The following is a 23878-nucleotide window of genomic DNA, read 5'->3' on the forward strand; positions in this document are numbered from 1 at the left end:
TGCATATATCATTTGAGTCACATCAGTATATGTATACAGCACCAAGTTTAGTACAGTGATGAATTGCAATGTCAGGTCAGCCCTATATACAATTCTACTGCAAGAACCTACAATTCCTAGTATACCCTTAACAATGGTAAGCGGATGCTGGGAGTTGCGAGTTGCAGTTACCAATGATCCGGCTGCGGATCATGCAGGAACAATAACATCCCCCACCCACCCCGGATACCTCATCTAAAATGAAAGCACATTTAAATCTTCAGCTCCTCCATGGAGCTTTTACCAGTACCAGCCATCTTTGCTGCCTCTGCAGCTGTAATTCGGGGCCTGAGCTAATGTGCGCTCATCAGCCCCTGTTCCGGTGGCCAATACTAATGTATTTGCGTCCGAATAAAATACTTTTTTTTCCATGTTACAGCCACAAACTTAAATGTGGAAAAGTTCATAGGGTATTTATACTTTTTTCAATGCACTAACTCTATTTGTGGAATTAAGGTTCTTCACTACACCATTTTCCACTGACTAAATACAGTTTTCCCAATCATTAATAGATACACCACAGATTTACTTTACATATAAGCATTCAGATTATGGGTACAGGAAATCTTCTTAACAGGTTATAATGTAGAGTTAAATAAAGAGCCTGGAGAACACATTAGTTAATATAAATTTATTAAAATGACAGCACACGCTGGTGTATAAAAAGAATGGTACATAAAAGCTGTGACTGAGGAGTGATCATAGCTTTCTGGTCACAACAGGCAGACTGGCTGTTGAAACCGTTTAGACAATGGGAACAATAAAAATTAGTATTGTTCATATAGTTAATGTGAAGTCACACAAATCTACAAGCAATGGATATGCGGCTGTTTGCACATGCTTGTGTCTTGTAGGGTTTCGAAGTATATAAATGTACAAAAATATAAATGTACAGACAGATACTATTCTCTGGAAGAACCCGCAAGTATACTTACCAATGTAGAACAAAGCAGACGCAGAGTCTGATAAAAAGCTAGAGGTTATCACATTCATGATAGCGGAGGATTGTAGTGTTATTATATAGACTGTTGGGTAGAAACATCCTAACGGAAATGTCCCTATGAGAGGACCTAGCGCCACCCTGCTGAATATGGCTGTAGAGCAGCAGGGATCAGCAACGTACTGATTATACCCTTGGAATATTCTAGGACACCAAAGACCAAAATCAGTGTGTAGGTGTATCTGCTATATTGCTGCCTACTCCGCACATCCATGTGCAATGTAGTAGTGATAGGGGAAAGCCAAATGGTTTAATGTCAATAATACATATGAGAAGATCGCATTGGTGATGTCTGGAAATCCGTTAAAAACAGATAACAGAACTCAACCCCTTTCTGCTTAGAAATTTGGATAATTGATAGAAGACGTGATCTATTGTGTATGAGTGATCATTCAGCTGACAATTATTTCTCCCGAGTACCCCATAAACAGAAAAGCTCAGCCCACCCGAATGCTCCTGTGTTCTTAATGAGATAGCTGCTGCCACACTGCTTTAGAGATCCAGGTCTCACTTGACATCTGTTGTCTAAAAGTCAGAAGGCCCCAATGGATGGCCAAACCGGTTCTATCAACTTTTACCTCATGTGTATGGGGGGTCTTAATACTTTTCAATCTGCTGCTTATCTCCTGTAGAACACAAAGGATAGGATGCTAACCTCCTCAGTCATCAGTTGGAGACTGTAGGTTGATCCCACCAATAATCGGTGGGATTGGCTGACGTTAGTCTAGTCTAATGTGTATGGAGGCCTAAAGTCAGGGCTTCTTAAACTTTGCTCTTAACTTTTTTTTTTTTAAAGATATACCAAGATGGTGTCAGGGCCTGGCCTCACAAGACAGAGGCGATTCCTCATTAATGGGGATTCACCATTAATGGTGCAAGGTTATGCCAACATGAAAAATAATGATCAAGTTTTAATTTTCTAAACTGTATAATAATATTAAAGAATTTACAAAATGAGTCAATTGTGTTGCAGTGTATCTAAGCGATATGTTAGGATTCATTCTGGAAATCAGTAATGATCTGAGATCACAGACTGTACCAATGTGATCACCTGAATATATGACATATCAGACAACCATTTTAACGTCATTTTCTCCCTTACTTCCTTTGTATTCACACAGGACATATACACTGAAGATTTTCTAGAAGGAAAATCTGCTGTATATTACAGTACCAGCAAAGTGGAGGAAATTTTACAAACTCGTCCAGATGCTTTGTAGAATAAAAATGTGGCGAGACTAAATCCCCAACATGTCAATTTATGCTGCGGCCTTCACCCTTTGCAATGCATAGGGCTCAATCTGCAACAAATCTGAATGTAACAGAAGGGAATTTTGCAACGGGTTGGAATAAAAAATAGTAAATGCACATGCTACCTGCCAATCACACAAGCGACCCAACAGGCATCAGTAGACATGGCGTCACATGCCCCTCGAAAGCGAGCAGAGCCAGAATACCTCATCTAAAGGTATCACTGATGCTTACAGATAGGAGTCACTTACTATTAAAAAGTCAGACAATTAGGCCAGACAAAGGTCATTAAATACAACTAATACAATGTATTTAATTACCAAAAACAGGCAAAGGTTGATGACAACATTACAGTTTTATGAAGAAACGTAAGAAAAGAGAATGTTTGACTACGATTAGCTTGTATTACAGTCATCTATTCTACTCTCAGGGAATTAGGACAGTGCTGCACTTCTTTCCTTAACGGATAACAATGTGCTTTATGTAGAACATTGGTGTATGCCTCGTGTGCCTGTCAATTAGAACAGAGAACAGATAGCAGTATGCACAAAGCCGGAGGCTCCGATGTCTTGGCTTTCTAAGACGAACATTCAGTGACTGTTCTGATTCTCAGAACTGTAAATTTAATGAGACTGCAGCAATATTTTATATTCCTAATCCTCAAATCACCCGAAGCCAAACATTGCGGTGGCTTTCCTGGAGGATGGCAGCCATCAACTACACACACTTTAGCACATCAGACAGACTGAATTGTCGTCAGCTAAAGTGTCTGAGAAAACAGACCGGCCATATATGAAAGCAGGCAACTGTATAGAAATATGTAAAACACGTATACAGCCGAAAACCATACTAAAATAAGGTTTATGAATGTCAGATGTAAATTGACAATTTGTGACCATATTGCAAAAAGGAAGGTAAGGAGATTCATTAAAAATTAGAGTTAGCTTGTACTGACCTTGAAAAATATATATATATTACATTTTTTTTTATAAATGCACCTATCTATAGTCTGTGTGTGATCCAGATGATGCAGTCTGTCCACGTATTCATAATTTAGAAAATCGAATAAATGGTTTCAATAACAATCATCATAATGACTGACTGGTAAAATATATCAGAATGTATATTAATGTAAATCTGAACATTTCTTAGCTCTTTACATTCGAGTAAATGTATCAAGATAAAAAACAATACAAAAATCTTTAAGTGCAATTCTACACAAATGGGCAATCCGATGGAAACAAGTTCTCCCCATGAATGTAGATGGCACTCTGCTACAAGATCCCATTCATAAATTTACAGTGTTGTATTAAACACTCCTCGCTAGCATACAAACCACTGAAGCTTTTGCCAGGTAAAGGGGAGGTACCATAAAATGAGGGGGTTTTCCGAAAAAAAAAAAGCCTACTGGTAAAAGAAAGGATTAGAGCCAGGGTACATGTTTGAAGGGATTGTCAGGGCAAAATAAAAAGTTCACTTGTGGCAGGAAAAAAAAAAAAAAAATGGAAAAAACCCCCCACAAAACTATATATTCACTTACCAAAACCCACCTGGACCCAGCACAGGCTGCGTCGTGGTCTGAGCGTACAAAGGAAGAGAAGACATCACCATTCCACCTACAGCAGAATTGCTGTGGTCTGATTGGCGGCAGTAGTCCTTAGACACAAGCACCGCATCACAGGCCGCAGCGGTCCGGCTCTGGTGGATTGGTGGTGTCTCCTCTTCATGTTTAAGTGTAGACCACGAAATGTCTTGTGCAGGATCCTGGTGGGTGACAGTAGAAAAGTAAAACCTACTTTTTTTTTTTAATCTGCTCCAAACCACAAGTTAGCTTTTCATTTTGTCCAGACAACGCATTTAAGTAGAAGGGCTCAACAAACATTCATGGCAATCAATAAGATAGAGGCTACAACTAGGATTCCACCATCGTTGTGTTGGAAATAAAGTGTGATTCTTATAGAAGGGACATCTAGATCAGCACTCAAGATATAAAACTCTAAAATACACACTAACAGAAGGCTGTCAATCATTGAGTAAGACCGCCCACTGGACTCCCAAACATAGAAAGAAAATAGTAATATTCTGCAAAGGAGACCATGTTTAACATGACAGGTTCCTGGATGCTTTTACCTTCATCATATTCAGAATGCAGCATTAGCATTTATAAGGTGTCGGACAGACTCGCCTATCAATGAAAGCCCCATGGAAAGGTCAAAAGATCAGTAATGTCCAGTACACATAGCTTTTTGAGTTCTGCATACAAATAATGTAATGTACACTGTATCTGAGTGCCATTGTAGCCCAGACTACATACATATACAGCACAAAGCCAATGAATGGGGGGAAAAAAAAAAAAAAAAAAAGAAGACAGTTCAACGACAGTTCTGAAGCTTGTGGCTGTGATACAGAAAAGGCCCAGCGCTTACCTGGTGCTATTTTATAATACTATCCAAATATATTAATTCTGTGGGAAAAGGGTTAGGTATTTGAGGCAGTGACACAATCCCACTAGCACAGCAGCAGTAGTTGACCAAAGAGTCACAATGCATTGCACTGCAACACACTGCAGCGCTCTGGCGTCAGACAGGTAAAAGTGGGGAGGCATTAATAAAGCATAGTCAAATGTACAGTCAATAACACCGTTGACATGCTGGAAGCACAATGTAACCCCATAAAGTGTCCCTTCAGTGATCTGGGGGTTAACTGTGAAGTCGCGCAGTACTGCCGTGGCGTTAGCCGTATAGTGTTGGTGCTGTGCCAGGAGAATTCAAGGGGATAAAAGGGCTTTATTAAAATTCATTCTTGCGTAGACGCATTTCATGCCGCCTCAGGTGGTTGTATAAGGACTGGACGTAGGTGAAAACGCACTTGGAGTCTGGCCTCTTCCCCATGATCATCATGTCCTCAACCTCCACCAGGGGAACACAGTCCACAAGATATCTGTCAGAAGAAAGATTTTATTAAATTTGCCCACAATAGAGGACTGGAAATACAGTCAATAAAAGGAATCAGACAAAAAAAGAAAGAAATTTTAGACCAATTATGTTGGAAAACATGGAAAAACAACTTTTTACACCGGAATTAAGACAGCAAGGACAGTATGTACCAATTTACTTATATTCTGACAATACATCATCTTGCAGAACTGCTCGTTAATATTTCCTTGGAAGAAGGAGAACCTGGATGAGAGCCCGCTTGTTTCTACCTAGCCTACTCTGATTGAATGATGGGTATTTTTTCCATTTCTGTTTGAAGAGAAACCTGTTAACCTAAACCAGGCAAGGACACGCCTAGAGGACTCTCCCCGTGCCTAATTCATTTTTTATAAGGAGTCTGTCAAAACAAAATTATTGTTCAAATCAAGCAGAAAACATTTTAGGTGACATGGCCCTAATAAAAAATGATAACTTTTGCGTTCAAATCTGTTGCAGTGTCAGAAATCATTCTTTATTCACACATGCTAATGAGGCGCTCTGTGCTCCCTTGCCATGACTGAGCACCTTGGTTCACCTTCCCACCCCCTTGTTTTCCCCATTTACCTCCACCCTTCTCTATCTTGATTGACAACTCTGACTTTAGAGGAGCCAGAGAATGGCGGAGGTAGAGGGAAAACAAGTAGGTGGGAAGGTGAACTAAGCTCCTCGGCTACTCCAAGGATGCACAGAGCACCAGTGTTTGGAGTGAACAGTCATTTTTTGCTGACAGACTCCCTTTAAAGGGGTATTCTTAAGCTTGAAATATATACCCTATCCTAAAGATGGGGTATCACTTACCTATCGTAGGGTCTACAACCGCTGGGACCTCCACCAATCTCAAGTTCTGAAGAGCCCTATGTGAATGGAGTGGTGGTCAATCATTTGCAATACTGCTAAAATTCATTCTTATTGGAGTCCGATAACCAGCCAAGTGCAGCACTCTGCTATCTCCGGTGGTCCCATTAAGAATGAACGGAGCAGTAGTGAGCACTATAGACCACCGCTCCATTCATATGGGGATATCCAGAACCAGAGTTCCCAGAATCGGTGGGGGTCCCAGTGGCCGGGAAGTTATTCCCTATCCATAGTGGATAAAGCTCATCCCCATTTTATATACGAGTCACCTAACTGGTTTCTTTTAATCTGTGGATTTTACAAAGATTTCACTTGTCAGAATAGAGTAGGTAAAATCCAGAATAACTCCATGACAGAATAGAGCATGCAGCGCAGTTTTTAGGCTGCGTATGAATGGAGATTTTTGTTGTACTGTATTTTGTGGCATATTCACTGTGGAGTTCTGATGTGGATTCTGCAACATGAAAATGTAGCCAAATCATGGCTTTCACCTCCATTACATTACACACAAAGCCCAATTCACACAAAGCCCATTTCATAAAGATACTACTTGCAATCCTTTAGTCATCTAAGAAAGTGAATTATATAACATTACTCTCACTCCCATACATCTGTAGTACTATACACTACTTTTGACCAGTCCTTGATGCCAATGCAAATTATATTTCTAAAATTTCCTAAACACACAAAAGTATGGCAGTATAAAGCAGGGCATGCACAGAGAATGGTCATAAAAAGTAACATTTTTGCAAGAAAAGCCTGTAATTCCATGAAATCTGAGCATAGAGCTGTGTGACAGAAGCTTTTCCATTTCACATAAGTGCAGGGGTCGGGGTTTTGTTCATTAGGTTGTGGGGTTGTTAAATATTTTTTTTGATTCCGATCATTTTTGCACTTAATGCTGTGGTCTAAAGGGGTTGGCCACTTTATCTTAATTTTTAATAGATGTGCTGGGGACATGATTTTGTAGCTCTTAATATATAAGCATCACAGATTCTACGCCTGTCACAGTTCGTGCAGCTTTCCTCACAGACTGCACCGCGTTCCTGTACACAAAATGGCTGCTGGTGGTGGTGGAGGAGTATGTGAGCGGGCCTGACCATCAGCCTAGTCCAATTAAGACAAACCTCACACGGGAAAAATGTTTTTTTTTTTTTCTATTGGACAAAGCTGACTGAAGAGTCTGGTGACATGCTCCACCACCAGCAGCCATTTTGTGGACAGGAGCGCGGTGAAGTCTGTGAGGAAAATTGCATTAACAAGAGCAGGAGGAAAACCTGTCATACTGATATAGTAATAAGGCCAAAAAATCATGTCCCCAACAGATTTATTAAAATAAAGATAAAAATGGACAACCTCCTTTACGGATTCTCATCACAATTAATATTCACGAATATGAGGCCTGGGTTGATTAAAATAAATAAAAAATAAAACCCAGTTGGCTGCTCGCCAACTGTCCTGACCAGTACTGAGAGTATATGTGTATAGTTAATTTCATCTACATTATGACAGGACTATTTTCTGATAACCTAACCCTGAAAAGGCTGGGGTTTATGTTAAAAAGGTTCTCCAGGAATCAAAAGGAAAATAAAAAAAAGTGACAACTAAAATTCCAAAATCTCTTTAATTAGCAAATCAAACTCATTTTGTCTAGTACGCTAATCACTATAAAATGAAAATGGCTACAGTCTTGTTACACTAAAGAATTGCGTCGTAGAATGTTAGGACAGGTGCTTGTAAGCATGTGCAGTAGGAAGCTCCACATACAATGTTTCCAGGTGACCGGAGCTTCCTACTGCACACGCTCACTGGCATCTGTCCTTATAACATTCTAGGATAGCTTTTCCTTCAGTGTAACAAGACTGCAGCCATTTTCAGTAGAACAGCATTTACCTCCCTCGACAAAGCAAGTGTGATTTATGAATTTATTATTTTGCAGGAGAATCCCTTAAAGGCATTTACCATTCAAATTAAACTGCATTTTTTTTTCGTGCTGTTGTTGCATTCTTAAAATGCATTGCATTCAGGACATGCTAACATTTTGTCATTTATTCTATTTTTGGAAGGGAAGAGACCATTCTTGTTTCACATTTTTTGGCCCCATTGTGATAATTGATCCCGCAGTGTTTTATTTTATCAGGTACATTGATATTGCATTGTATTATGATGGTCAGTAATATACTCTAAGCAAAAACACACTCATCAAAAATCCTGGCCTATGGGTTTGCGATTGCTGTGAACTGTGGTATTTAAGGGGTTAAGCGGCTGGTAAAGGGTCTACTGATCCCAGCTGTAAGACCACGGTCACACGTTCAGTATTTGGTCAGTATTTTACCTCAGTATCTATAAGCCAAAACCAGGAGAGGAACAATCAGAGGAAAAGTATAATAGAAACCCGTCACCACTTCTGGTCTTGGCTTACAGATACAGATAAATATGTAAAAGTGCTCATAAAAACAGGAAACCTTGTAATTAAAAATCCTGTGTGTCCTCAAGACCAGAAGGAGTTTCAATGTTACCGTTTCCTCCTTGTTGCCTAGGTTACTGGCCAGCACTGCAGTCTATCAGCAGTGACCGGTTTCCTAGGCAACGAGCACAGTTTGGATAATGCCATTAACCTGCAGGTAGGTTAATAGCGTTATGAAGGTGCCTGGCCACTACTGAAAATGCAGCCCTCAGTAGAAAATTAACTTTATTCCTCCTGGGAGCAGCTGGCTTTCAGTCATCGCTCACTATGGCTCTAGGCATGCACTGGGTCTTTGACTAACAGCCAGCTCTGTCCTGATGCACTGCTGAGCTGGCTGTCAGTCAAAGTGCGGGGGCCTGCATACAGACATAGTGAGCGATGACTAGTACCAGCATGCCTGTTAACATGCAGATAACCCTATATCTGCAGGTTAATAGAGAGTTATCCAACATCACTAGTTCCAAAGGGCTTAATTATTAAATGGCAGTTTCTTACCATAAGAAACTTTGCTGAACCACTAATACACTTAGGGTTGAAAGGAGGTAAAAAGTAAAACTAATAAAATTGGAAGGGGCTAACTAAATAGGACTAAGCAACATGACATACATGTGCCGTGTCCGCACACAGGACATATTCATGGGATAAGCAAATGGGAATAAAGTCAATTGTGGCTACCATTAGTACTTGTATAACAAGACTACCTGCCTCTAAATACATACACAGCTTCCGCACAGACATTTAGCAGCATCTAACTACCAGGGGCCACATGTCTGACACCATATTAAGTCCTTTTTACTTCTTTGGATGCATTATATAGGGCTTAGTGGGGTATTACTGAGCTGAGCTAGGTAACGTAAGAGGTTGGTTTCCATTTCCATCTACTGTGCCCTCTATATGCCCACCTGTTCCATTGCTGCTTCTATGGCTATCCCAACTGGCTGCAAAAGTGATGATCCATCATTCAAATGACCACTGCTGCCAATCACTGGCCTATTTAATGCCATTACCATGTCATGTGACCCTTGAGGCCAGTTATTGTCTGTAGTGGTCACAATGATGGACAGGGTGGCATCACTTCCAGCACGAGTTGGGATCTCTGACACATCAAGGTTTTTAAAGAGGTAGGAAATGCTTATCTTTATTTTAGAACATTTCCCACTTTGATGAAATATTCAAAAGGCTTTTCGAAAACTTTTCAAATGTCTAATCAACTGCTAACTCCACTAATGACTAGATCAATCGGCCAGTAAAACTGTTAGCAATGCCAGTCCTTTTTTCGAAGAATAGTGCCTGTTCCAACTAAGTGCTATGTTAAGAATTGCAACATTTAAAAAAAAGTCTACAAGCACCAAGCCCATTTATTGTAAGAATGAATGAGATCACAGCTGCAGAGCCCCACTGATCAGATATTGTTGCCATATTTCATTACTACGTCAGTGGTTGTGTTGGGAACAATCCCCTTTAAAACTTTACATAGATATTAAAAGAATTGTCCAGTTTAGAGTAAAATAATGCAACCCCCCCGCAAAAAAAACAAACATTTCTCTAACCCTATTGGGGAATTGAGGCAAAGAAATAAGAATCCTGAAAAGAGGATCATCCAATGCCAAACCATGTTCGTTGCTAATGCGTTCTATTCTAGAGAGCTTGTTCTGTCTTGCATTATAATCCATTTGAATGTGGAATACTTAATTTTCCATGTGGTAATGCTGCAGGGAAATTGAACACATACTATAATTTCCCCACTGCCTGTAGTCAACTATCAATCTCTGGCAGTGGATAAAAAGAGGAGAGGAAGTGAGGACAGGTTGTCAATTCTCGGTTTCTGCTCTTTTGTCTGTTAAACTGTATACAGGCAGGACAGAAAGGCAAATTTTCAGTTTGGGGCAGGCAAGCCAATGCACACTACAGGTACAATGCTAGCTGGAGAACTATGGGAAAAGGAAGCTCCAGCATCTATAGTGCTGGCAGAGAAAAAAAAATGAACAGCCAATTAAAAATGCATGGATGACAGGTTACAGAGAATCGAAACAGTTCCTGGACATTATTAGACTGGTATGTGCACCAAAAACAGTTTTAAAGAGTTATTCCCATAACTGCATTATTTTTCCCCAAATCATAGTAAATGAAATCCAAACACTTTTTCACACCACTGTACTTATTTTTAATATACAGACCAAGCCCATCGAAGATTCTCTCCTACTTTTGTGTCTTTTTTTCCATCTCCATCAGATCTGCTTTGCATCCAGCTTTATATAGCTAAATGGGTGGTCCTGTTCTTGCATTGCTATAAACTACATTTTCCAGCGGCAACCTGCTTCACCTCATTGCAACAGACCCATCCTTCTCTCCCTCTCTTGTGTTCTCTTGACTAGCACCACCTCTCAGAATAGATTTCTCAGCTGTGCAGGAAACAGGCTGATGAAGGTGTAAAACCGCCTTGCCTTCCAGAACAACTGAATACAGCACAGATAATTGACATCAATCTAATCGATGTTTAGAATACACTATACTCTTCAATATACTGTATAGTCCTTTATAACAATTGTGCCTGACAGATTTTATCTTCTGCCATTTACATCAACATAATGTGTTTTTACATAATTGATCTGTTAGATGTTTCCAGCACTCCATTCTTCTTGCAAAACAGTGCTTGTAAATTACTTGACACATCAGAGTTGGCCCCAGCAGCGCAGAGCTGTGTTTGATGGCTGCAGCAAACAGATGAATGATGCAAAACTGCAAATGCAACCCTGTTGATGCATATAGCAGAAGATTCCCTTCTGCCATATGCATCAACAGAGCTACATTTGCAGTTTTACAACTCCGCCTTCCTTCTGTCTGCTTGCTGTGCCTGCAGATCGCGCACTGCAGAGCTGAGTGAAGGACTATTGATCTCAGCTGAAAAGCAGCTAACAGAAATTTAGTAAAAACACACATGCAGCTATTTTGATGTGCAGAGCAGAAGATACAATTTGGCTGACAGACTACAGTACACAACCACACATTGCATAGAAGAACAGAGTGAATTCTAAATGTACATTACACTATGTTCGTGTTGGAGGCATAGCTGGGCTATGCTGAAAGCCAGCCGAGAGAGACAGCATTGCGCATATCTGACCAGGAGCAGGGTAACTAATTTGTGGGGGATGACAGTACGAAAATCATGCTATGCAACAGGTTTTTCCAGAAAGGACAAGTATACCTTAATTTGCATAAACATTGACTAGCACATATGTAGAGAAGAGAAAGGGGAAAATGCATGGTGATAGAGCGCAGGGAGTAAAGTAAAAGACTCACAATACATATGATACAAAACACATGGTAGCACGACTATCCACCAGCAGAGGCCCCTAATATTATCCTGATCTTTGCAGAGATACATACACAAGTTCTGCGAGTCATAATTTCCATCATTTGGTTTGTGTATTTACAGAAAGTTTCCCCTCTCCTCGCACCATATAAGTGCATGCCCAGTCTCCAAGATTAACCTGCTCCCTGTGTGAAAGTTATCTGATGGATTCTGAAATAATAGGACGAGGCCCGCACAAGGCCAGGACAGGGACTCTTCTCCACAGTTTTACACATCACTTTACCCAATTTTGTATGAATCTGATATTTAAAAAAAAAAAAAAAAAAAAAAAAAAAAAAAAAGACAGAATAGTTGGTTAATTTCAAATTCTTATGTAAATGTGATGTGGTGAGTAGAGATGAGCGAGTCTATTGTAAAAAATTTATTTAGTTAGAATTTTTGGGTAAGGTCATAACTAATCTAAATATTTTGGGATTCGATTTGTGCAAAAACAGCAAAATGGTAGCAATTTTGCTGGATTCTGAGGGCCAGGAAGGCATTACAGAAAAAAATATATATATATAACCCCAAAAGTATAATATACTCACCTTTCCTCACTCAGCCCTCGCCATGGCTGTCTCAACACAGCTCCCAGTACTCATTCGCTCCTCTTCTGCCTACTTATCAGTCTGGGACTTCTCAGATGCAGAGGTGGAATAGAGGGAGTGTCTAGGAGATTTTTTTTTTTTTTTTTTAACCATGTTTAGTGTAAATTCAGTTGCACTGAGTTTATTCAATGCAAATAGAATTGGTCGGTCCAAAAAGAGCAAATCTACACAAAATTGGTTTCACAAGATTCCTTCAAGTCTATCAGCAACTATCTATTCAATGTAAGGCAATGGATAAAAAGGACTGCATATAGGTGAGAAAAAGCTGACAAAGCATGACTTCTATTGTCCGACTGTTTCTATAGTAATAATGAAATAAAAATCAGCAAGTTATATGGATACAAGATCATGATAATTTCTATTTTTCCCATGAAACTGTTAAAAAAAAAAAAAAAAAGCCAAGGTGAAACAAGTCATCACTTTGGCAAGAGTACAATAGAAGACAAAGCTCTGCAATTTGTTTTTCACTATTAATTTTGATAAGAGCCCCTGAAATTGCAGAGATGCTTACGAATGGCCACCTCTCTGTTCCTGACAGCGAGGTCTGGGGAGCTATTCTCAAGGTAGCTTCAGATCCCATCATTAGGACCCACATCTACAGAACATCCTAATGTGCCATGACTAGTGATGAGTGAGTATGTTTTGTTAACCCTTTCGCAGAGTATGCTTGGGCGAGCTCCGAGTATTTATAGCTGCTCGGTGATCTGGTTGAATCGCTCCCGTGTGCATGATTTGCGACTGTTTGACACATGTATTAAAACGGTCAGTCGCAAATCATGCACACGGGAGTGATTCAACCAGATCACCGACCACACTGTAAATACTCGGTGCTCGGCCGAGTATACTCGGCGAAAGGGTTAACAAAACATACTCGCTCATCATTAGCCATGACCGTACTTTTTCAAAGTGGGCCTCTTGACCACATTCTATATTACAAGTAGAAAATTCAAAATGTTTGAATATTTGTAAACTAAAGTTGCACTCAATGGCAGCAGTACACAGAAGTGCGACTAGGAACGAAGCATTGCCTAATAAATGGCTTTAAAAGGAATTCATCAGCAGGATTTCACCCACCCCAAACTATTTATATGTTCATGTAGCTCTGTCAAAGACAAGTAGAGCAATATCTTTACATGGCCAGTCCGTTCCTCAGTCACTGAGAAAAGTGTTAAATTTGAAATGCAAATCAGGCTTTAGGGTATGTGCACACGATGCAGAAATGCTCAGGATTTTTTCCTGAGCGTTTCTGCATCTCTGTGGCAGGAAAAAACGCATGCGGATTGTACATGCGGTTTCCTGCCAGGGACATGCGGAAATGAAGCGGTCTTCACTTTCATTTCCGCATGCGGGTTGACAAGCGCTTCCCAAGCGATTTTAGCATCACTTGGAAAGTGCTTGTCAACTTTACACTATATAAATCCATGCAACCGGCATGGATTTATATAGTGTGTGATGTCAAAAAATAAAAAATAATCTATACGTTACCATCTGATGGCCCCCGGTGTCCGGCTTCATCGGTCCCGGCTGCCGGCAGTGAAGACTGTAGGACCTTCCGACGTCAGCGTCACGTGACCAGTCACATGACTCTGACGTCAGCGAAGGTCCTTCATTCAACCGCGAAGTGCGCGGGAAGCCAGCAGGACGCAGCGCGGGCCGTCAGAAGGTGAGAATATATATATTTTTTATTTTATTCTTTTTTTTTTTAATGGTACCTGGGTCTGGATGAGAGTCCTCTCCTCCACACCCGGGTACCATCCGCACATTAGACCGCATGAAAAGCGCATCAACATATACAGTGATGCAGATTCCATGCGGTCTAATGCAAGTCAATGGCGGCAAAAGAGCAGCGTTTCCGCAAAATTAATTGACATGCTGCGGATTTTTGACCGCAGCGTTTACGCTGCGGAAAAATCCGCATCATGGGCACAGCACATGCGGATTTCCATTGGGGAACATTGCTGCCCTTCTACCATGCGTTTTTCATGCGTTTCCGCGGCGTTTACGCAACTGCAAAAACGCCGCGGAAACGCATGAAAAACGCATCGTGTGAACTCAGCCTAAGAACTATTTGTAGATCTGAAGCATCTGTCACTCTAGCTTTATGCCCCACCCAATGTCGCCTCCTCCTACTTGACTGACAGCCACTATGCTCTGAGACTTCAAACCAAAGAGCCTCGAGTCAAACACTGGACGTGGAATAGAGCCGGAGTGACTGAGACTTCAGATATGCAACTGAGGCTGAAGAACTATTTGTAGATCAATTTAAATGCTTATTTCTCAGTATTGGACCTACTGTAAAGACCTACATGCACAAATAGTTTTTGGTAACCTGCGGACACATTAATAGGGATATCAATGTCCACAGACAACTCAAATGAAGAGTCAAATTTAGGAAACAGATTTTCATATACAGTAATCGGGAACTCTGAATTAACAGTCTCAGTTTAGGATTAGATAGGAGAGAAGCTCCGTGATTCTCACTCTAGAGCAGGGCTTCTTAAGCTGTGAGGTGCCAAAAAGCGATTCTTTTTACTATACAGGCTTCCATAAGTACTTATGCAAGATGCTTTATACATATTTGATTTTTCAAACTAAGGGCCATTTACATCGACAAACCAGCGGAACTAAACGACTGCTGATCGGTAAACCTTTATCAATCGGCGGCCGTTTAAAAGCCAGCACACAGGTAGACCAAAGTAAAAGATGCGCGCAGAGTCATCTGTACTAGATTGGTCAGTGTGCGCATGGACTGCCATGACTCTCGGTAACTTAGGTCTTATTTACACACAACGATGCATGGTCGAGAACGATTATCTTTTGCGCTGCGCGAAAGATCATTTCACCTGTTGAACAAGCATTTTGGTTTGTCATTGGCAACTTGTTTAGACTGAAAGATTATCTTAAGAACATTCACCATTATCCTTTAGTGTAACAGCTTTAGAGATGCACTAGCGGATAGTCATAAGTTACTTACCGGTAACGAGATTTTTCGGAGACCATGACAGCACTACGAGAGAGGGGATCCGCCCACCAAGGACAGGAAAACTAGAGGCTTAAAAGGGGCGGCCCTCTCTCTCGCCTCAGTTTGGATTACAGAGCATTGAGAGGACCACCAGGTTAGTAGACATAGTAAACAATCATAAAAATAATATTTTTATACAACACCACTAAGTGAGAAAATTATAATTAATAAATGAGGAGTGCTCCCATAAGGTGAAGGGAGGGAATATAAGGGTGCTGTCATGGTCTCCGAAAAATCCCGTTACCGGTAAGTAACTTATGACTATCGGTCGACCATGACAGCACCACGAGAGAACTGCAGAGATGAAGAAGTCTAAGGAGGGACCACAGCCTGGAGCACCCTTCTCCCAAATGTGAGGTCAGATGAAACACTCAAATCCAGTCTATAGTGCCTATAGAAGGTAGATGGAGAAGACCAGGTAGCAGCCTTACATATGTCTTCCATCGAGACACCCGTCTTCTACGCCCAGGAGGTCGCCACTGCTCGGGTAGAGTGAGCCTTCAACCTCTGTGGCGCTTCCTCCCTGCTGGAGACATAGGCTAGAGTAATAGCTTCCCTGATCCACCTAGCTATGCTGGACTTAGCAACCTAAATCCCTTTTCTAACCCCTTGGTAGGAGATAGTTCCTTGTTTATCTTTCCTGAAAGCCTGGGTGACCGACAGGTACTTAAATCACACATCTTCTTACAGGCAGGTATGGAATTCTGCCTCTTTTTGGTTACTTGGATTAGGACACAACGAGGGTAGGATTATTTCTTGGAGTCTATGGAAATTATTCTATCGTCCAGGATCTGAGTGAAAGGTGAAGCTGAAGACAGAGCCTGGATGTCACTAATCCTTCTAGCTGATGTTAGAGCTATTAGAAGCGCTGTTTTAAGGGAGATGGACTTAATGGATGCTGAATCTATTGGTTCAAAGGGTGAACCAGATAATGCTTTTAGAACTAAATTTAGATCCCAGGGTACTAAATTGCTTTTGATAACAGGCCTGGATCTAAACACAGCTTTGATAAAGTGAGAAATCCAGTAATTTCCTGCCAAGTCACAGTTATATAGGGCACCTAAGGCAGAGACTTGGACTTTAAGGGTACTTGTTGCCAACCCAAACTCATGGCCCTTCTGTAAAAACTCTAAAATTTTTCCAATTGGCGCCCCCTCACCAACTGTAGAACTGGAGAAAGATAAAAATTTCTTCCAAGTTATGGCGTAAATCCTGGTAGTGACAGGTTTTCTACTACGCATTAATGTAGCCACTAGGTTTTGGGAGAATCCTTTGCATTCTAACAGAGACCTCTCAAGTTCCACACCATCAAGTGGAGGCCAGGAGCTTGAAGATGGACTATTGGACCCTGGCCGAGGAGATCCGGAATTTCGGGCAGGACCCAAGGATCGGAGATGGACATGTTCCTCATGTATGAGAACCAGGGCCTCCTGGGCCAAAAGGGGGCAACCAGAAGGACCCTCGCCTTGTCCTCTCTGATCTTTCTTAGGACCATGGGAAGAAGATTCAATGGGGGGGGGGGGGCCATAGACCAGACTGAAATCCCAAGTTACTTGGAGAGCGTCCACTGCCAGGGGCTTTTCTCTGGGATTCAGGGAGCAAAAGAGCTCTGTCTTTCGATTTAGCCTTGTGGCGAAGATATCTACCACCGGAAGCCCCCATTTTCGGACTATTGGGGAAAAAATGTCCTGCTTTAGTTCCCATTCGCCCTGCCTCAGAGAGAAATGGCTTAAGTAGTCTGCCTTTATGTTTTCTTTTCCTTTGATGTGGAGGGCCGTTAAGGAAAGGAGATAGCATTCCAAAATCTGAAAAAGATGATCCGTCACTCATCAGTGATCCAGAACGTGTACCCCCCTGATGGTTCACGTAAGCTACCGCTATCCTATTATCTGAAATGATCTTAACGTTTTTATCATGAAGGAAAGGCAAGAAATGATTAATCGCTTTATCCACTGCTAGTAGTTCTTTAGTGTTGGAGGAAGGGCCCTTTTCAGTGTCTGACCAGGACCCCTGGGCAACCATATCCCCCAGATGGGCCCCCCACCCACGGAAGCTTGCATCGGTTGTAATTATTTTAGTGATTCTAAATACCCAGGGAACTCCTCGTGACAGGTTCGCCTCGTTCACCCACCACTGCAAGGATTCAAGTGATCGGGGTGACAAGGACATTCGTCCTTCTAAGTGCCCATCTAACAAAACCTCATTATGTAGGACGTCCCACAGTAGAACTCTGGAGTGGTATTGTGCCCATAGAACCCCGGGAAGGCAAGATGACAGGGTACCCAACAAGGACATTGCAGCTCTTAGGGACATGACTGGGTTTGATAATGCTTTCTCTACTAGGATTTTAACCTTTTGTTTTTTGGCTTCCGGGAGGAAACCTATTTGAAGGTCTGAATCCAGCATAATACCCAAGAACTGCTGTATTTTTGAAGGCACTACCCTGGACTTTTATAGATTTAGGATCCAGCCCAGACTTTCTAAGATGGAGGATACTAATTTTAGGTGATTATCACATTGGGAGGCCGAGTCTCCAACTATCAAGAAATCATCCAGGTAAGGGATAATTAAAATATTATGTTCCCTAACATGAGCCATGACTTCCGCTATAATCTTAGTAAATACCCTGGGGGCTATGGCCAGACCGAATGGTAAGGCTCTAAACTGGAAATGTTTAATTTCTCCATCTATGATCAAAGCCACCCTAAGGTATTTCTGGAAATCCATATGTATAGGTACATGGTAATAGGCATTTTTTAGATCCAACACTACCATGTAACAACCTGAAAAAAGTAACTTTATTGTAGATTTAATGGATTCCATCTTAAAGGTGGGAACTAACAAAAACTTAAGAACTTTAAGGTTAATAATGCACCTAAAAGAACAGTCAGGCTTAGAAACCAAAAAGAGGAGAGTAGAATCCTAGCCCCTTTTCTGCTGTCGGGACCTCCACTAGGACTGCTTTATGAACCAAGTTCAGGACTTCCACTTGTAGGGCCGTCTGCTCTAATACCGAGGGACGGTTTGGGGTCAAGATGACTCTCCCACGAGGAATCTGCCGAAACTCGAACCTCAGACCCGAACCTACCAGATCAAGGATCCAGTTACTAGCAGAAATTTTTGTCAAGGCAGGTAAGAAGCCCAACAGCCACCCCCCCACCTGGGCTGTGAGTCATTGACTCGGTTTCCGGGGTCCCCGGTTAGAAGGAGAAGAGCCAAATAGGAGCCCTCTACCTTTCGGTCTGTGGTCTTCCCACTTCTCCTGACCCTTCTGCGGTCTTTTTCGTAGAAACCTTCTCCTATGGAAAGGACGTTTAAAGCAGGGACAGACAAGCTAGGGAAACCTTTCTTTTTGTCACTAGCTTTATCCAGACGTTCGTCCAGAACAGGCCCAAAAAAATTCTCTCCTTCACATGGAATAGTACAGAGTCTCGTTCTTGTCGGAATATCACCTGGCCAACATTTAAGCCACAAGGCTCTACGGGCTGCGTTGGACATGGCGGCTGACCTCGCTGCCAATCTGACTGAATCCGCCGATGCATCCGCCAGGAAGGCAGCTGCCCCCTGTAGGAGTGACATATTTGATAAAATCTCCTTCCTGGGGGTGTTATTTCTCAGATGGGATTCAAGTGGTCCAACCATATCATTAGGGACCTGGCAGTACAAGTAGCAGCAACCGCTGGCTTTAAGGTCCCCGCAGACGTTTCCCAGGTCCCTTTGAGAAAGGTGTTGGCTTTCCTATCCAAAGGGTCCTTAAGAGCCCCCATATCGTCAAAGGGGAGGGAGGATCCCCTAGATGCCTTCACTATAGCCACATCTATTCTTGGGGCTTTCTCCCAGGAAGAAGAAGCTGAGTCTTCAAAGGGGTATTTTCTTTTAAAGAACGGAGGAAGAATACCCTTTCTTTCTGGCCTTTTCCATTCTCTATGTATCAAGTCCTGAATTTTATCGTTAAAGGGAAAACTTCTTCTTTTCCTTTGTCCCAGCCCCCTGAACATTACATCCTGGACTGATTTTTCTGGTCTGGCCTCTGTAATACCCATGGTTGACCGAATTGCTTTAATCAAGCCATCGACTCCATTAAGTGGGAAACAATGCTGACCCGTACCGCTATCTGAGGAAGTGGATGATGAAGAGGCAGAGTCGTCAGGGGCTGGGGAGATCTCATGGTCTGTATCCACCTTTCCTTTAGTCTTTTTAGAGAGGATTTTACTAATTTCAGACTTGACCAAGGTTTTTAATCCTGAGGTCAAGCTAGGAGTCTCCTCTGCTAGCGTCTAATTTATACAGGACTGACAATTTTTTGGGATATGAGTCGGGAAGGACAGTGTTACACAATGCACATTGAACATGCTTGGTCTTGGAGGTACACTTCTTCCCCTATTAAAAATAGAAGGGGAGAAGGGATACTCCATCACTAAGTGAACTTTCTCGAAGATCACTTACCCAGGTGGCTCAAAAGGGCTGGTACCGATTTGGAGGAGGAACCCTTCTCAGCCGGGGGATCATCCCTGGAGGCTTTATGGAACCGTGATGACTGGACTTAGACGCCGAACCTCGTTTTCCTGAGGACCGGGCATTACCAGTAACAAGAGGGTGACGCACTTTTTGGAGCTCCCCAAACAGCCGCTGAGATGGTGGAGATGGCGGCTGCTGAACTTGCTGCTGCTCATTATCGGACTCCATGATAGGGAGAACGAAGCTGGGAAGCCCTGAACAGTGGAGCTTGGGCTAGGTAAATAGCACCTGTTCCACCCCTCAGCCACCTGACTTTAATCAAATACATCTCCCCCTTTTTTTTTTTTTTTTCACACAGGGACGCTTGGTGCCCCCCCGCCGCGGTTAATAGCGCACTTACACTTAGGTGCACGTGACCGGATTTCCGGGTCCCGGTCACGTGATCGCCCCGAGGCGCGGTGACTTCATTAGGCCGCGACTTACAGGAGGAGGCCAGAAGTGTGCGCCCGCACGAGCCTCGTGTGGGAAGTTCCAGTCGCCGCCACCAAAGGTAGGCTCTGCAAAGATCAACGGGCCTGCTACCCCAGATCGGGGTGCAGCGTTCTGGATATCCAGCCCGCCGACCTCCGCTGGATGTCGATGGGGACGGCATCCCACGCAACCCGCATCATCTTCAGGGCGATGGTGGGCCCTGCCACCCCAGATAGGGGCGCAGTCCCACTGCAGTACGGATCAGTCCAGAGGCAGACTCCTCCACAGAAAGGGGCGCAAACCTGGCTGAAGCAGATGATGAAAGGGCTGGCACCCCAGATAGGGGAGCAGCCCCCTGCTTATCCGGTGCAAGAATGCTGTGCCATTCCCAGATAGGGGAACACACACAGACGCTGGAGCTGCAGATCCCAGATAGGAGCGCTGCTCGACAGCCGTCGCCATCCTGTTTTCCACGAGCCTGTAATAGAGAGGGCCGCCCCTTTTAAGCCTGTAGGTTTCCTGTCCTTGGTGGGCGGATCTCCTCTCTCGTGGTGCGGTCATGGTCGACCGATAAAAAGATGTACTAAGGGAACAATGGCACTTACATCATTAGGTACTTTCACGGAAGGACATTTTACCAGGATGGTTTTTAGGTTTCTGGATGTTCTAGAGCAGGAGGAGTTGCTCAGATTGATATACTTTTTTTTGTGGAAAAAGTAAACCTTGCATTTTAGTAATTGAAATACCTGGTGTTTGTATGCCTAGGAGTCCCATGGGCGGTCCTAGTGATTGACAGCCTTCCCTGTATGACTGTCAGTCACTAGTAATGCCCAGTGGACTCAAATACAAACACCAAGCATTTTAATGAATAAAATACAAGTTATAATGCCTCTTTTCTCACAAACCTACGCATCATTCTATAAACCATGCTGTCCACAGATCGGACTGCATATACAACGCAACTGGTATCCTTTAAATAACATTTAAAATAACGGGAGTTACCATATTAATATGTTAAGATATTCATAGACATTTTCATACAGTTTCATTTAGACCTTACTAAAAATTCAACACACTTTCGTGTCCAATATCTGAGCGTACTACAATACTCCTGGCCCGTGACAGGCGGGTACTGTTTAGCACAAGAACAGTTACTCTGGAAACACTCAGTGACGTGTGAGATAATCCACAAGACAAGATGAAGTGTGAAACCAAGAACCTCAGCTGTATTCCTTAAGAGGAAGCAGGCTTCTTGACAAGCTAGGCATTTTCTAACAGCTTTCACATAAATCCAATCACTAGCGCTGCAGGATATACATGCTCTGTTATAAAGTACACATACACCTTTGTCAGGAACCAAGAAATTCATTCTCACCATTGTGTCTATGTCGGAAAAAGTCCTAGGACTTTTTGGTTTTTACCATCCCCTTCTGCACCAGGCAGCGGTAGAACTCCTGGATGTACGTGTAAACACACTTCCAGTCCGGTTCTCGCATGCGGACCATATCCTCTGCGTCTAGCAACTGCGGACAGTCAGCGTGCTTCCTAGGGGTGAACGGACGAGAAGAGGTGGAAAGATAGAAGGGGGACCAGTGAACACAGCCAAGTGGAGGGAGAGAAAGAAAAAAGAAGAGACAAGAGACATTCATGAGTGGTTTAAACATTCTGGTGCCATTAACATGAACATACCCATGCTGTGCGTGTTCAAGAATTGAGGTGCATGGTTGGGGAGAGCAAAAAAAATATCAATGGGGTTACAATCAGACCTTGGACAATGACATGGGGTGTGACTGTAGCTGGGGGAGAGGTGGTAAATAGGGGAAACAGTCCCTGTGAGGTGCAAAAAGCCAGAGTTAAGACGTGACACAGATTCTTTTTCCGAATCTGAGTATTTGCAGAGTAAGTGGTGTATTTGTGTAGTCTGCGGCTATACTGGGAAAACCATCTCAATGCAACCCTAAAAGCTGCATCAGAACCCACACCTTTCCCCTCTCTGACCATCCCAATGTTATGGGGCAAGGAAGGAGTTAATTATTCTCAGCTTTAGCTGAGGAGAGGTTCCAACAAGGACCAGAATATTGAGATTATATATCTTCCACCATTTCTGGATTTCAAGCAGAAGGTACTTCAGTAGTAGTAAATCACTGTAGTCAGACACATGTCTTTGGAAATGAAGCCAAGTACACACATGCCTTTACTAGTCAGCTACTTGAAAATTGGGACTTTACCCAAGGGAACCATATAAAATTTATGAAGCCTGATAAAGGACGCACTCCTGTATCTATTTGGCATGTCATGTTTCTCCTTACTAGGCTACAAGAAGATTTCTGGTCGCAGATTAGCCGTATATGGCTGTGACAGGCTACATGATACAAGGCTTGAGTAATGGGATGAATAGCTAGTTTGGCCACCATCTAGGTCTTTATCTACTTTATCTCCTCGCTGTAGGAGATGGCCACTGTCTTTTACAGCACTATGGCTTATTAGGAGGTTTGTGTCTGGTAAAGTCTATACAAGCTGCCACATTGAACCTTAATGGGGTACAACACTGGACACTAAACATAAGAATAACTCTAGGAACACATTCAGATTGAAGGAGCTAAATATTGCATATACTAAAACCTAGCACAGATTTCCCATTTTTTTAAAAGGACTTTCCACTTTTAGAAGAGAGGCCCCCTACCATCAGACAGTAGTACTGCTGACCTCAGTGGTAATTGATATGAGCAGTCAACATGACGCCATTGTTGCAGCCAAAACATAGACTTGGGCAGCGGAAGGAAGCCAGCGCTAGACCAAGAGAGGGTATGTCCTTTTTTTACTATTATCTGAACAGTTTGGGTCCACTTTTCTAAATGTGGAGAACACTCGTAAGAAAAGCACAATGTATTCAAACAAACATGAGGTTGTCCAAGTTGTTTTAAAAATATTCATATACATCAAAATCATTCATGATTCCAAACAAAACGTAAGCCCAGTACTAAAACAAATGAAAGAAATGAACAAATGGAGTGTATTACAATAAGCATGCATAGTGCTGGTTCATGCAGAAAAGCAGAGTAATGATTAATGCCATGAAATAAGCCATCACACCAAGCAGAGGATCAGCAGGGCAAACATGTGAGAATTTGGAGTTCAGACTGCGTAGCAACACTACTGCGCCTATACACCGCCCCAGAGAACGGACTCCCTTCCCCAAATTAATGTCAAATCCAATGCAATCCAATAATAGTGGAATTACTCCAGAAACCATTGGATAGAAGACAAAAGGGAAGCACAATATTTAGATACATTTTCTATACAAATAGCTTAAAAAAAAAAAAAAAAAAAAAAAAAAAAAAAAAAAAAAAAAATGGAGAAAACTAAAGTTTAAGATTTTT

General features: G+C 42.3%; 1 protein-coding gene across 3 annotated transcripts in view; it reads right to left on the reverse strand.

The window, feature by feature from the left end:
* Positions 1–655: 655 nt before the first annotated feature.
* Positions 656–23878, reverse strand: part of SMTN (smoothelin) — a 123474-nt gene continuing 100251 nt past the window's right edge. For 2 of the 3 annotated variants that reach the window (XM_073671179.1, XM_073671177.1), the window contains exon 19: positions 656–5230. In XM_073671179.1, the coding sequence (XP_073527280.1) occupies positions 5080–5230 (151 nt within the window). In that variant the 3' untranslated portion in view covers positions 656–5079. Of the gene's footprint in view, positions 5231–21873; positions 22044–23878 lie in introns of all 3 variants that reach the window. The other variant, XM_073671178.1, reaches the window with a different exon arrangement.

The sequence above is a fragment of the Phyllobates terribilis genome, unplaced genomic scaffold (assembly GCF_046119375.1).
Source record: "Phyllobates terribilis strain yellow unplaced genomic scaffold, ASM4611937v1 Scaffold_1__5_contigs__length_1240528914, whole genome shotgun sequence".
NCBI lineage: Eukaryota > Metazoa > Chordata > Amphibia > Anura > Dendrobatidae > Phyllobates > Phyllobates terribilis.